Raw genomic sequence first — 14,417 nt, forward strand, 5'->3', positions numbered from 1 at the left:
TCGAATGTAAACATCTTGTTCACTTTTATAGAATGAAATGTTGTATGTGTGCTGTATGACGTACATCAGGTAAAAAGGGTTTTGGATCCACTGAGCAAGACTTCTTCCTTTGTTATTATTCTGGGATGTTAATCAATTCACCAGCTAAGAACAAGACACAGATATGTTTACCAGAGAGCACACAAACACACTTTTATCTTCCCATGCACACACACTCCCACTTTTGTCAGTAAGACAAAAGACACATATCCTCTGCATGTGACATCCATCTCAGAACAGGCTGAGCTCCATATCCTCCCCCATGATCCCTCAACCAGAGAGGTAACATCCTCTGGCTGCAGCGAGGGGAAGCTGGCCTCACTGTGAATCTCCGCTCTGCAACAGGTAACACCCCAAATACAAAAACCTCGGAGCCAAGTCACTGCTTTCTGCGTATCAGGAGGTGGAAAATTCTCCATAAATAAGGTAAGAGCTTTAATATGATGGATACGGTATTTCTCTTTCACATGCATGTAGGAGGGAAATGTTTGATATGCCCGCATGGATTTCTAATGAGAGATATTTTTGCTTTTCAGACATCTCTTCTCTTTGAAATAAGGATTTTTTTCCAGTGGATCTCAGTGATATTTTTGAAGTAACAGAACCGGACAGAACCAAACAAGTTGGAATCACTTTAAGAAAAAAAGGGACGTAGGTGGGATACGAAAGGAGAAAGATGATGGAATTGAGGATCCAGCTGATCCCAACGGGGGAAATCATCCTTTCTCCAGGGAAGAACGGAGAAAACTACTGCCATGGCTGCAAGGTCAGTTCACACACACACACACACACACACACACACACACACACACACACACACACACACACACACACACACACACACACACACACACACACACACACACACACACACACACACACACACACACACACACACACACACACACACACACACTTATGTATGGGGTCAAGGTCTGAGACCAGATCTGGAGTCTTCTACTTAATTCTGATGCGTTTTCATGGCCGTTCAGTTCGTAGGAAAGATGTTGTTGCTGACGCAGCTGATAGGGTTCATCTCCCACAGGGTTGGGAAACATTTACATAATTTAAGAGCTGTAAAAATTGCTCCATAGTTTATTGGCTGTCATGCAAATTGCTTTGATAAATGAGAACAGATGTGTTTTGTAAATAAGTTTGAATCCCCTTTGGCTCCGAGCGGTGCTCTCAGAATTATAATGAGCATTCCTCAAATACATAAACACTTAGTTCTGTTGACATGAAGAGGGCGGGATTTGTAGGATTCAGCAGTAGCATTAAGTTAACACATAGAAATATCAATTCCACATTAACGGTGTCTGTGATGCACGTTGTATTTCAGGGTCTTAACAGTTATTTTGTGGTGATTTTCCTCAGAAAACTTTCAATCACAGCGAGATATTCTTTGAAAAAAATCAAGTTTAGTGTCAGTCATGCATGATTAATAATTGACATTTTGGGTCAATATTCATCTGATTTCTGCACCAATTGTAGCCTCAATCGACAGGCTGTTGCATTTTAAAGCTGCTATAATCAATATGTTTATATCAACAACAGATCAAATAACATCTAATGTAAAAAGGGTGGTTCATAGTAACGTTATCTTTAATTCTGTTTTAATTCTCCTTTACTCTACAGAGTGTTTAAGCCTCTTTGAATAAGTTGTTTTGGTTGTAATGCCTGCAAAGTTATCGTACATTAGAGCACTGACTGAAAGCTGGAGTTTGTTGAAAGGGATTCTGGGAAATGTAGGAAATCGCTCATTTAAAGTTACTACAAGAAACTTTTGTAGTGTGTTGAATTTGGCGGCTCCTGTGGACTAAAGTGGTAGTGTTTCTGAGCACCAGAGTCCTTTTAGAAAACCTCTAATATAACTGCAGCAGGGTCTGACAGTCTGCCCCGCCCAGTCCTGGTTCTGGTTCTCCCATGCCCCCCTTCACTACGTGGTGGTGTAGGTGTTGTCACCCAGCAAAGAGAAGCTCTGCTCCTGGAGGAGGAGGAGACGCTGCTGCCGGGAGCTGAGCTCTCCTCCTCCCTCCGGAGCTCCGACTTCAGGTTGAAGGCTGCGGTGAAGCCAGATCTGGGTCTGTCCACGGTGGACTGGTCTCTAGTGGATCTGGGTCTGTCCACGGTGGACTGGTCTCTGCTGGATCTGGGTCTGTCCACGGTGGACTGGTCTCTGCTGGATCTGGGTCTGTCCACGGTGGACTGGTCTCTGCTGGAGTCTGGGCTGAAGGAGTTTCTGGTGAACCTTCATGATTTCATCTGGTTTCTCCAGAATCCGACCCGGTGGCTCCGATGACGAGCTTTAAGAATAACTTTATAGAAACAGACGATCTTCTCTCTGATGGTCTGGTTTACTGATGGAGGTCTATAGAGGACCAGGACTACACTGAGACTGGATCAGGACCAGTAAAAAGTTCCTCACAGTGGATAAAACATGCTGTAAGAAAGTTCATGCACCAAAACGTTCGTTACATTCTTGGAGCATCAAGTTGAACGAGACGTGGGAGAGACATCCGTTGAATTAAGACCCTTTGACATTTTGTAACATACTTTTATAGGAAGGAGGAGGGTCGAGATAAGGACATGTCTAATATCTATACTGTATCTGAGGAATGAAGGGAGTCGGGTTTTCAAAATAAAATTCCTCCCATGGTATAAGGTACCATTTGGTACAGTTTAAGCGTGGGCTGACACGGGATTAGGATGTACAGTGAGAGGAATGTGCTGGTTAATGGAGGGGGGGGTCTGCTGTAGCTGGACGGGAGGAAACAACAGAGACGTTCCAACTACACGGCTTCATTATTTCCTCTTCCTACATTCCTCCAAGGTCAAATCAGCCTGCTTGTGAAAGTGGTTTACTGACATCAATCATTCATTACCTTCTTATATTGATCAGATACAAGATGACTGATCATACGGCACATTTAGTTTCCTAATAGAACAGACAAATATATTTAGAAATATATATTTATTGTGGAGTTAATTGTCTCTAGAACAAATACAAAATATTAAATGTGCGTGGAGAAGTTTTGGCAGTGATTACTGGTTTTCCGTCCAGTCTGTCTGTCAACAGGATACAACCTGTGTGTGTGTGTGTGTGTGTGTGTGTGTGTGTGTGTGTGTGTGTGTGTGTGTGTGTGTGTGTGTGTGTGTGTGTGTGTGTGTGTGTGTGTGTGTGTGTGTGTGTGTGTGTCATCGGTTGGACTGAATCGATCACTCCCCCTCTGGCAGTGCAGCCTTATTACAGTCCAGCTGAGCGGCTGGTTGAGGTCACCTTCACGTGTTCAGTGTTGCGTATCTGAAATGAAAGACAGGGGATTTTTTTTCTTTCTTGACATTGAACTCACAAACTTTATATGTTTGAACTGCTGAGGTCATGACCTCAGGACTTTAAGTTTAAAGTCACAGTGAGGAACTTTTATCTGGTTCTGATCCAGTCTCAGTTTAGTCCTGGTCCTCTATAGACCTCCATCAGTAAACCAGACCATCAGAGAGAAGATCGTCTGTTTCTATAAAGTTATTCTTAAAGCTCGTCATCGGAGCCACCGGGTCGGATTCTGGAGAAACCAGATGAAATCATGAAGGTTCACCAGAAACTCCTTCAGACTCAGACTCCAGCAGAGACCAGTCCACCGTGGACAGACCCAGATCCAGCAGAGACCAGTCCACCGTGGACAGACCCAGATCCAGCAGAGACCAGTCCACCGTGGACAGACCCAGATCCAGCAGAGACCAGTCCACCATGGACAGACCCAGATCCGGCTCCACCGCAGCCTTCTATCTGCAGTCTGAGCTTCGGAGGGAGGAGGAGAGCTCAGTTCCCGGCAGCAGCAGCGTCTCCTCCTCCTCCTCCTCCTCCTCCTCCTCCTCCTCCTCCTCCTCCTCCTCCTCCTCCTCCAGGAGCAGAGCTTCTCCTCTCTGGGAGCCAGCACCACCCTGCTGGAGACCCAGACCATATTACTGGACCCACTGGAGGCATGGGAGAACCAGAACCAGGACTGAGCGGGGCAGACTGTCAGACCCTGCTGCAGTAAAATGAGAGGTTCTATTAAACACTACCACTTTAGTCCACAGGGGGCGCCAAAATCAACAAATAAATTAAAGTCCCTTGTTGTAACTTTAAGGTTTAAAAAAAAAAAGGGTTTGCATTCTACAATGAAATCACATGGTGAGTATTTTATAGGCCAATTCTGATATGTTTAGATTAATTATTTCTAAATTCACGACTTAAGCCCCCACCTAAAAAATATACAAAAATAAATCAAATAAAAAGTCAAATAAAAATAAATAAATAAAAATAAATAACAACATAAATATATATATATATATTAATAAATAAAAATAATAGAGATTCAGTAGATCCTCATGTTTGGAAATACAATTGAAATAAAACATAAAATATGAGAAATCCAATTAAATTAAAAAAATAGAGATTAAGGAAAATTGCATTTATGAGCCGACTACTAAAAAAAACTGTTTACAAACTGCAGTAGATCCAAAGAGGGTCAGCTGGGGATTGAGCACTGCTATAAAAACCCTTTATTACATAACTTCCCTAAAAGGAAATAATGGTCAAAGTGAAAGTGTTTGTTGAGCTGGAACTGGAACCTGATATAGAATTTTTTTTATAAGAATACAGAAGACTTTTGTGTGTAAAGATTATCATTTTTAAGGTCAAAATCTGAATCTTTTGCTTCTCCCTCATAATACTTCAGTGTCTTGTTGTAAATGGAGAGTCTGGATGTGTGTGAAGGTGCAGTGACAGCCTCAGTGTCGGTAGAGGGAACAATGACTCCATGGAACTGGTTTCACTGGTGATATGAACCATGCCAGTCTCTGCTGTGGTGTCATAAGCAGCAGAATTACACTTTAACAGATGAATTCATTCCTATCTGCTGCACCAAACTCCACCCAAATATCTCGTTATTTTAATGGCATTTTACATTCATGCACACGCTGCATACTCTACCATTCAATAAAGCAGATAGTTCAAAATGAAAGTTTGTCTATAAAAAGAAAAAGTGCCGATGGATGCCGGATGTTTTTTCCTCTGGATTTTACAAATTCATGCTGAGTCAGAATCAGTTTTGCGGATTAGTCTCAAAACAATAAATATCTTCATTTTGATATTAAAGATATTATCATTCCCTCCCTGACATGAAAGGTGTATATTATCCTACATTAGCACATTTAGTAAGGCTGATTCATAAACATGTGCATTTTTTTTATTTTTTATTACAATACTTAAAAGTATGTGATGGATTTGGAGATATGCGTTTATTTCTCATTGGTACAAGCAGATAAGAAGTGTTTGCAGATAAAACAATATTTTGGACTAAAATGAAGTATATCACTCATACACGAGCTGGTTTTTTTTTTTTTTTTTTTTTTTATGGTGAACTTCCTGGTATAACTGGGCTGTGAAAGAAAAGGAAGGGGGTGTATTGCCACACCTCTCCATGCATGAGAGGAGTTTAAAAAAGAAAAAGAATATATAGAATGTGGTTTCACTTGTGAATTAATTCATATGTGTAAAGGGAAAGCGCTCTGCAGTGTTGTGTGTGGAAAGTATAGTCAGAGGAGCACCACAGTGGGAGCACTGGTCTGGACTGGGAGTGGTGGTGCGTCAGAAACCAGGCGCGCAGCACGTTCCTCCAGAGCTCACAGACTGACTGACTGACTCTCACTGAGGAGGTACTGAACCAAACACCTCCACCAAAGGATCCAGACCATTAAGACAAGTGAGTGAAAGAAGAGAAACAAGCAGGTTTTGGTTTCACTTTGGCTGATTTCTTTAAAGGTATGTTCCACTGAGAAAACTTCATCCAACTGTGTTTTGTGTTGAGTTTAAATGGTTAATTAAGAGGGTTATTCGTGACATGGCAGCATGGTTGAGTGTGTGGGCTTGATGCGTTTACCATATGGAGGACAAAAAAAGAAAACACACCACACCAAACTGCATTCACAGAATCATTGATTTAACATTTACACCTTTTTTTGGCAGCTCGTTTACAGCGTGAAACATAAACAAAGACATGTGACAAATCAGTGAAACCCACTGATTAATTCGGCATATGTTTAACATGTTGGTTTTGTATTAATTTGACAATATTTAACCAAGAGTGTAGCTTCACCACCCACTTACTCCACAATTCATTCTTTTGCTGCCGGGTTGTTGAATTGTGGTGCCATAGAGGTTACTGTGATCAAACACAAGGGTGCCAAAGTTGAAAACTATCTTTAAACAAGTATTTGGTGTATTCCTGGCTCTGTATGGGTGAATGTGATCTGTTGTAAAGCAAAGAAACCAGTATTTTGGGCAGTTATGAATGAAGTTTGGTGCAACCTTGTCTCCTTGCAGTGTTGTGAACTTTTCCAGCCACGTACCGATTTGGCAAGCAGCCTACAACTTGAAATCCTTAAGGTTGGGGTTGTCTTTTTATAGACACCAGACAGACACAGATTAGTTCACTAAACAGCTAAACTCACAGCCAGAGGGAATGCAGAGCTGCTGTGAAGTTACTATGTGGTGTTGTGCATGTCTGGAGGAAGGGGGAGCATGTGTTCTTCAAATGCAACCTAAGCAATAATCAATGCTGAGGTGGTAAATGAATGACTCTATCAATCATTAACACTAGCTGTTTTCCCCTTCAACAGCAAATTTGCATGCAACACAAGTCAGTTTGATAGAATTTGAGTGAGAAAGTGTCTCTGCAAGGAGGTCAACATGCCCACCTGTTAAAAGTTTGTTGACTTGCAACACAAGGGAAGCACCTGGTCTATTCCTGCTCTGTATATACAGGAATATATGGTGTTAACCGGATGAGAAGTCTTGTATAATGATTGAAAAACTGGCATGAAAAATCAAATATTATATGCAGATGTGGGATTGGTAATTAGAATATTTTTATCAGGGTGTTGTCATTGGAAAAATACACTTTCCTTTCTCTTTTGGCTTCGTAATCTTCCAATCATCATCCTGATATTGAGTGAGGACGGAAATTCAAACTAGTTCATTAGAAGGATGCACGTGTAGATTGAAAGTGTGACGAAAATTTGCCTAAAAAGCAGCTGACCTGTTGCCTGAAGGTCACCTGGAGGGCAGGACCTCCCAGCATTCTCCGGCTGCCTGCAGCTGCCGCTAGGTTGACCGTCACCGGGCTGTAAGTTTGGTGTAAGCTCCTTTACATGACGGCTTGTCATTGGAGATGATCGGCTTTGAGGCCAGTGATGCACGATAGCTTGTGTTGATTTGTAAAAGGTTTTTACATTTTAAAAATGGCGGCCATTTGGAAAGAACAATGTACACAACAGTGCAGCATATTCAACGTGCATAGTCTGCATTATCCGTGTGCTGTTGTCGATACATCTTTCCAAAGCGGCCTAAACTCCCTGGTGAGGCTTTCTTTAAAGCTGTAGTTTCCATTGGACTGATGTGGCACGGATGCTTTAAGGCATATTTTTCCCCTTATGGGTTTAATGGGCTGGTAGTATTTTTGCCTCGTGGCTGTGACAGGGTTGTGGTGTTTGTTCTGTGGTAGTCTGCAGTTAGAATGACCCCAAATGTTAACCTGCTTCTGCATGGTTAGGTATTTCCCCTTTGGCTCTGTGTGCTTACTTTATGTAAGCAAAGACACAAGGCTTGTGAAAGGAGTTCCGGATTGGACGATATATGATTGTAACTCTTGCGATTAGTGGATCGTAGTTTATACATTGTTGTTTCATAGTATAAAATACAGGATTTATCATCAAAATCACACAATATTTATTTTTATTCATCCTTTATTTATTTTTGACTTATAGTACGTAATCATATTTAAGATTGTTTGTTTTTCACTAAAAAAGGATGTTCACTCCAAACAGATAGGTCCCATGCAATACAATTTAAATGGTTAAGTGATTGCTGTTTGTTTTTGTGCCATTTTACAGATTTCTTTAGTTGGATTTTGATGATTATTGTGATAATATCGTGAATGGCAATTATTTTGACCTGGATAATCGTGAGACGATAAGAAGATTTTATGTCTTTTGTCCTCATTTTCTGTTTAATTGAGGAGAACTTTGGTTCATTGATCCCTGGTTTGCAATCTGACCTTGCCCCCCGTTGTTATGGTAGTTGGTACGTTCCTACATGACAAATTCCTTATCTTTCTGATTCCATGTTTTAAGGAGTTTACAAGAAATGTGCTAGAGGAGCCACAGAACCGTGACTTTCTGTTTTGTCGGATATATATCAACATGCTGCTGTCAGAGTGAAGGTTTTCCTGGTGTCGTAGTCTCTCATCAACATGTGCTGTGGATCCTGGGAGGAACCAAGAGGATACATCTGAATGTTAGTCAGACCTTCACCATCACCTCGACAACAGGAAAGACTCTCTCGAATGCACTTGAACTGTGTCATAGGAAATGTTCAGTGGGGGGGATTTATTTCCACATGTATGACCTTTTCAATTTGATGCTGTCATATCAAACTTGTGGCCATGAAGCAGATTTATTTGCCAGATACGTGTTCTCATGCAAGGATGCAACAAATGGCGTCGCTGAAGAACCAGCTGTTCAAGCTGAAGGACGTTTACACTGCACACAAATGGAAGAAATTAGCTAAACACACTCGTATGCCATTACAGCAGAGACTGGTTTGTTTGGTTTTGGCTGTGTTGGGAAGCCGGTGAGGGATCATGACCTCTTTAAGCTGCACAAGTTCAGTCCTACTGGTGTATTGGGTGGCTTGCACCACGGATTTGGATTTGGGCATTTTTAAAATATATGAATTTGACCATCCTGTCAATATCCACCATTACAAGCTTTAGTTAGCTCTGGAACAAAAAATGGAAAGAAAAGTGATATCAAGGCCAACTAAGTGCTTATTTAACTCAAAAGTCATGGGGTTATACTGCTGTTCCTAGTCATACACATGACTCTAGACATGCCCAGTTTAAAACATGGCCTCTGTGCGGACAATGTGAACCCAAGCATGAAGATACGTTCAGGGCTTTGGACACGCTGCTCTGATAACATTAAGCACAGATATCACACTAGACTAAGCCTGGAACCGGACTGATAAGCTTCCAGAGCAACAGCAGTTTCCAGGTTCAAAGTGGATTCATGGCCTTTGTACTCATTTCTTAAAGGCATGAAGAGCTGGCTCAAAAATCAGACTTTATGAGGCTGATGATAAGTGTACAGTTTCATGCCCTAGATTGTTGTGCAAGAGGACTTGAAGAAAGCTTTCATGAGGTCTATTTATTTATTTATCTGACTGGGACAGTGCACGACTTGTTAGCTGTATCAGAGTTAGCTATGTGCTAATGTACATCTGTAGTCCCTGGGCAGGAAACAGATAATTAACACTGTTAGTATAAATAAACAATCTCAAAACAGTACATTTTCACAATACAACAACAATAAGGCAGTATGAAAAACCCACAAGATTTCACACCTCGAGGACACGTCAAGAGTTTCCGTTCATGGCTGATGGATGCATGACGGGGCTGATTTTAGCCTTCAAAATCATCCAGGCTGCAGCACTCTCTTATATATATCTCTTTGTCTATATATATATATATATATATATATATAAATAACCTTTTCTTTTTTACAATCAACACTTGAAATGACAAGGTAGTACAAAATGTAAACCGTACTTTGGTGTTTCATTTTTACCTCTTTTCTTAAGATTTAAGATATTTCCTGTTGGATTTAGGGCATACACCACTTTCTTTATCCATATATATATATATATATATATATATATATATATATATATATATATATATAGACCACAGATCCACATTTATTGCTAGAGCCTTTCTCTGCCATTTATTGTGTTTTTCACAGTTTTCCTACCCGGTTGTGGTTGTGGCAAATATCCAATCAGAGGTGTGAGATAACAAACAGGCTAATATCAGATATATCTAACAAAAGAGCAGCGTCTGCAAGATGATTTATTTGGATGGATTGTTGTTTTCTGTGAGAGATAACTGAGCAGTGAGACTGAGATGACTCACAGATCAGGTTAAATGATAATTAACATGAGCTTGAGTAGGTGGTTTGTGTGGGAGGTTGTTTAGATGATGACTACGGCCGACAGAGGCTGAGAGTGTGTGGGGAAGCTGAGTCAGACATGGAGATGGGAAAGTCTCTGAGACACTGGACAGGAATGGTCATTGAAGTTTTGCTACATAGTTCATCAATGAATGAAGGGGGGGTTATTAGCTCACATCTTTTTGTTCTTAAGCATGCTCATAATGATATATCACATATTCTGGGGATTTACTCTAAAGCTTCACTGGACAACTTTGGCTGCTGTTTGTTCTGTGAATATGCAAATAGTTTAAACTTCAGTATTTAGGAATCTTTCAATGGTTTATTTGATTATTTTAAGGCAAGAGACTTTCCACATTTAAGTTAAGTTTGTTTCCTAATTCATAATATCTTATTGTTTATTAAACGTAATAGATGATAACAAAGACAAAATCAAGAGAAAATTGCTAAAAATGTTAAAAATATACTTTTATATGTAATCAAAACAGTCAGGTCTTTATTTGCATTATCACAGTTCGTCTAACATTCAAATATAATCTTGTTAAATTAAGTATTTGAAAATCCTGTGTTTTACTGGAGCATTTGAATGCCACATAGTCTCAATGCTTCCAACTGGACAACCATCAACAAAACAGCTCAAACTGTGATTTTTTTTTTTGTATGATTTTGGTATTTGAGGCTCAGTTTTGTATGAATTCAAATGCATTATTATATATATGTTAGTGCTGTAGATACAAATCAACCCCTCACAGTTTTACTGCACTGGTATCGGCATACACACAAGTTCAAGTATCAGAATCTGTATTGTTAAGGGGAAAAAACGGCGTCGTAACACCTTCTGAATTTAGGATCTTGCATCGTGCACCATAACGGTCTCAGATGGCAGAGAGATGTGTTTGAATTCATGCAGAAACACTCAGTGAAGTCAGAAGAGGGTGTAGTGGGATGGAAATACTGAGAGAACGAAGCGTCTGGCAGTGATTCAGGCTACGTGTTACCTGTGTGCCGATGACTCACAGTCTTGGAGGGTACGGTCTGTGTGTGAGCCTGGTTAGTTTTAGCTGTGGGCAGCTGCTTTAGCTTTTCCATGTGTTCCTTTTTTTTTTGTTGTTTTTTTGTTCCCCCCACATCCCAAAGCTTTCCCGGGTTGGAGCGAGCCCCGCCCTGCTGGGAATAAACGTTATGAGTGACTGAGTTTTGCAGCCTGGACTGCTGTGGGAATAGAAAACCACGCTGGAAACGACTCAAAAACACACGACAGCTTCACTGCCATCTTTAAAAAAAAAATGCGAGTCCTCAAATGACTTGGAAGTATGAATGACAAAGGCTACAAAAAACAGTTAAAAAAGTACAGCATTTACTTTGGTTTTGGTTTAATTGTTTAGGATTGAAGCGTCTCTGACTTTATGAAACTTTTTTAAGGGATGTTGGCATTTATTTTTCTAAAAGAAAAACATTGGAAGTCGTGCAAGAGATTTAACCAACGCTTGCTCATTCATGTTTACTTATCAGTAGTGCTGATATACTCACTTCCTAATCCCGTCCCATTCCATTCCACTCACACCCTCACCTGCACACCGTCACTCGGATTAACCAGATAACACCAGATAACTTGTAATCCAATGCCATCTGTGGGTGCTTTGTGAGTGATGTTCCTGTTGGATACTTTACCAGAAATCTATTTACCTGAGCGCTTAACCACAGTTTAGTTAGAACAATAATCTATGAACAATAATAGACTACAGTGTTTATTTGAGTACCTATTAATATGAGTTTTGTATTCCCACACATGGAGACGGTAGGTGGTCTAAGGAGTAAAAAAAAACAACGTGTAAACTGTGTATATCATTTCCAAATACACCTATGACCCCAGTAAATGTATCTTTTAGTGAGCAGTTATAGAGTTCTACTTGTTTGTGTTACCTCTGAACCCTAAACTGTCACATTTTACTCTCTGCGGCCTTGTTTTTCACTGCATTATAGAAAGTCCTGCACCTCTATGGAAACAGAAATATCATGACTAGAAGAACTGATAACTCAGAACGTCTTTAGTGCAGAAAAAGACAGTTAAATTGCTAAAAAAATCCTAAAAAAAACCTACAAAAAGAAGTTGAATTTCTTTGAAATTTTATTTTTTACAAACATTGGAAAACCATAGAATCTATATATGCAACATTTTACCAAGTTTTCACAAGTGTTACCAGTGTTGGAATTTTTTTTTGAAGCTTCACGTGCCGTCTATATCAGACTGTTTACATTTTTACAGCCTCTCCTCTGTGTTCATCAACCTGCAGTTCAGTGGAAGTTTCACAGAATTGTTGTCACGTGACTGTTGGTCTCAGGCGAGTCAATTATAGCTTCCTAGTTGCACTGAGGGCCGCATAATTTAATGTATTTTACATGATCTGATTATATCAAATGGTGTATTTGTGGTGAAATTTCAAATGAGACATATAGAATAATGTTTTTTGATAACAAATATCACAATTTCAAGCTGTGATTTGGTTGTTTGTTCTAACGAAAGTGTTTGTCACACATGATGTGTTCAAGGATGGTCGGAAAGATGATAAATCGACAATAATGTTATTTTTTACAGCTTCTGGCTTTGATAAATTATGTTTTTGGGGCGAATATTTAAAGAAAACAAGCTTTTCGATCCCGCCAGTGGTGGGTTTAGAGTCTTGTTTTGTACATGCAGTGTGTGTGTGATCATCCATCTTTGTAATCGTGACAAACTGCCCTCTGGATCCTGTACCATATCATGACTGTAATTATGTCAGCTCCTCTCCTGTGTAGCTGTGCATTTTCAGTGTTGAGACACACCCACCCCCACTCTGTTTGCTGCGATGTGACACCAAAGGCAAATCTCTGTGTTTGTTGAATCAAGGGTGCATACGGTTTGTGTGTTTGCGTTGGATTGATGTGAGACTACGGAGCACATTGGGAACATTTTACTCCTACTCGAGCAGAATTCAACAGACGGAAAAAATCAACAAATGAATTCCTCTCTTTAACCACACCCCCTTTTTAAACTAAGATAAACTCCGGTTTTACTATTTTTAGCCGACTGTACAGCCTGTTCATGTTAGATAAGTTCACAGTTTAAAAAAAAAAAGGAGGTGGAGAGAATGAGGAATTTGGTGACTGGGAAAAGACATGGGAAAGGAAAAGTTGGACTAAACGGCATAAAATGAGCTTGATGGCTTGACTCAAGGATTCAAACTCAACGTACTTTGCCTCTGTGGGTGACTAATAGCTCCTTATCAGGAAAGTAAATGCCAGAGCAGGTTAAACCTTGAAGGATGTTGAATGCACCATTTATATTTTGAGCCATACATGCATACTTCCACATTTTCTACATACTACATACATACTAGTTTACTCCGCCCGGCCTTTTGTTCGTTGGACATTATTACACCCTATGAAAAGTTTTGAAGAATGGAAATAATCTCTCAGAGCTAGCTAGCTAGCTAGCATGCAAAACATAGACTGTATATACAAAGTGGACATGGTCATCGTGATGTCATCGACTGGTTTGTTCACTGCAAATTTTGAAGCCTTGAGTTTGGCATTTTGGCCGTCGCCATATTTGTTTCTGACAGTTAACATCTTGGCTTTTTGCAAGCCAGAAGTGACACGAGAGGGTGATGTGACTATTGACTTTCATGAAGTGAAAACACATTGTGAAAGGGTTAAAGTTCTAATACAAAATCATGGAAAACGCTGTGGTAGAGACCTGTCAATCAGTGTGTAGCCCCGCCCTAAAGCATCCCCTGCTTTATGGTCTGTTTGACTCTAAATGGAGCATCATTTACTAAATGAACATCATGCTGTATTGAAGAAGACTTGAAACTAGAGATTGAGACCATAAACTCATGTTTACAATGTTTACTGAGGGAATAAATCAAGAGAGAAGTAGAGTCATTTTCTCATAGACTTCTATACAACCAGAGGAGTCGCCCCCTGATGGACAGGAGAGAGAATGCAGCTTTAAGACACTTCAGCACTGACTTCCCTCTGCAGAACCGGAGGTTGCTGCCGGATCAGGACGCACATTTTTTATGAGCAAGGCAACACGCCTGACAACAAACGTTTAGTTCTTCTGCAGGACAATAGGAGTTTTCTGAATGAGCAGTCGTGTAATTCAGTGGAAGTAAATGTGTGTGTGTGTGTGTTTCCCATAGCCTTGAGCACGGCGACAATACAGCAAACGCCCTATGAAGGTTTCCTCTCTCACTCAATACCTTTGTGTTAACATTTAACCAAATCCTTCCGTGGAGCTTTGATAAAGTCAGTACAGTATGAGCAGGTGTAGCCTTGGACCTAGAGAG

At 40.3% G+C, this 14,417-nt stretch overlaps 1 protein-coding gene across 3 annotated transcripts in view; it reads left to right on the top strand.

Annotated features, from left to right (window-relative positions):
• Positions 1-346: 346 nt before the first annotated feature.
• Positions 347-14,417, top strand: part of LOC129092126 (unconventional myosin-Ic-like) — a 63,613-nt gene continuing 49,542 nt past the window's right edge. The window contains exons 1-2 of one of the 3 annotated variants that reach the window (XM_054599971.1): positions 347-465; positions 576-805. In XM_054599971.1, coding sequence (XP_054455946.1) covers positions 716-805 — 90 coding nt within the window. In that variant the 5' untranslated portion in view covers positions 347-465; positions 576-715. Of the gene's footprint in view, positions 466-575; positions 806-5,498; positions 5,843-14,417 lie in introns of those variants that run through there. The other 2 variants (XM_054600298.1, XM_054600219.1) reach the window with 2 other exon arrangements.

The sequence above is a fragment of the Anoplopoma fimbria genome, chromosome 1, assembly GCF_027596085.1.
Source record: "Anoplopoma fimbria isolate UVic2021 breed Golden Eagle Sablefish chromosome 1, Afim_UVic_2022, whole genome shotgun sequence".
NCBI classification, from domain to species: Eukaryota; Metazoa; Chordata; class Actinopteri; order Perciformes; family Anoplopomatidae; genus Anoplopoma; species Anoplopoma fimbria.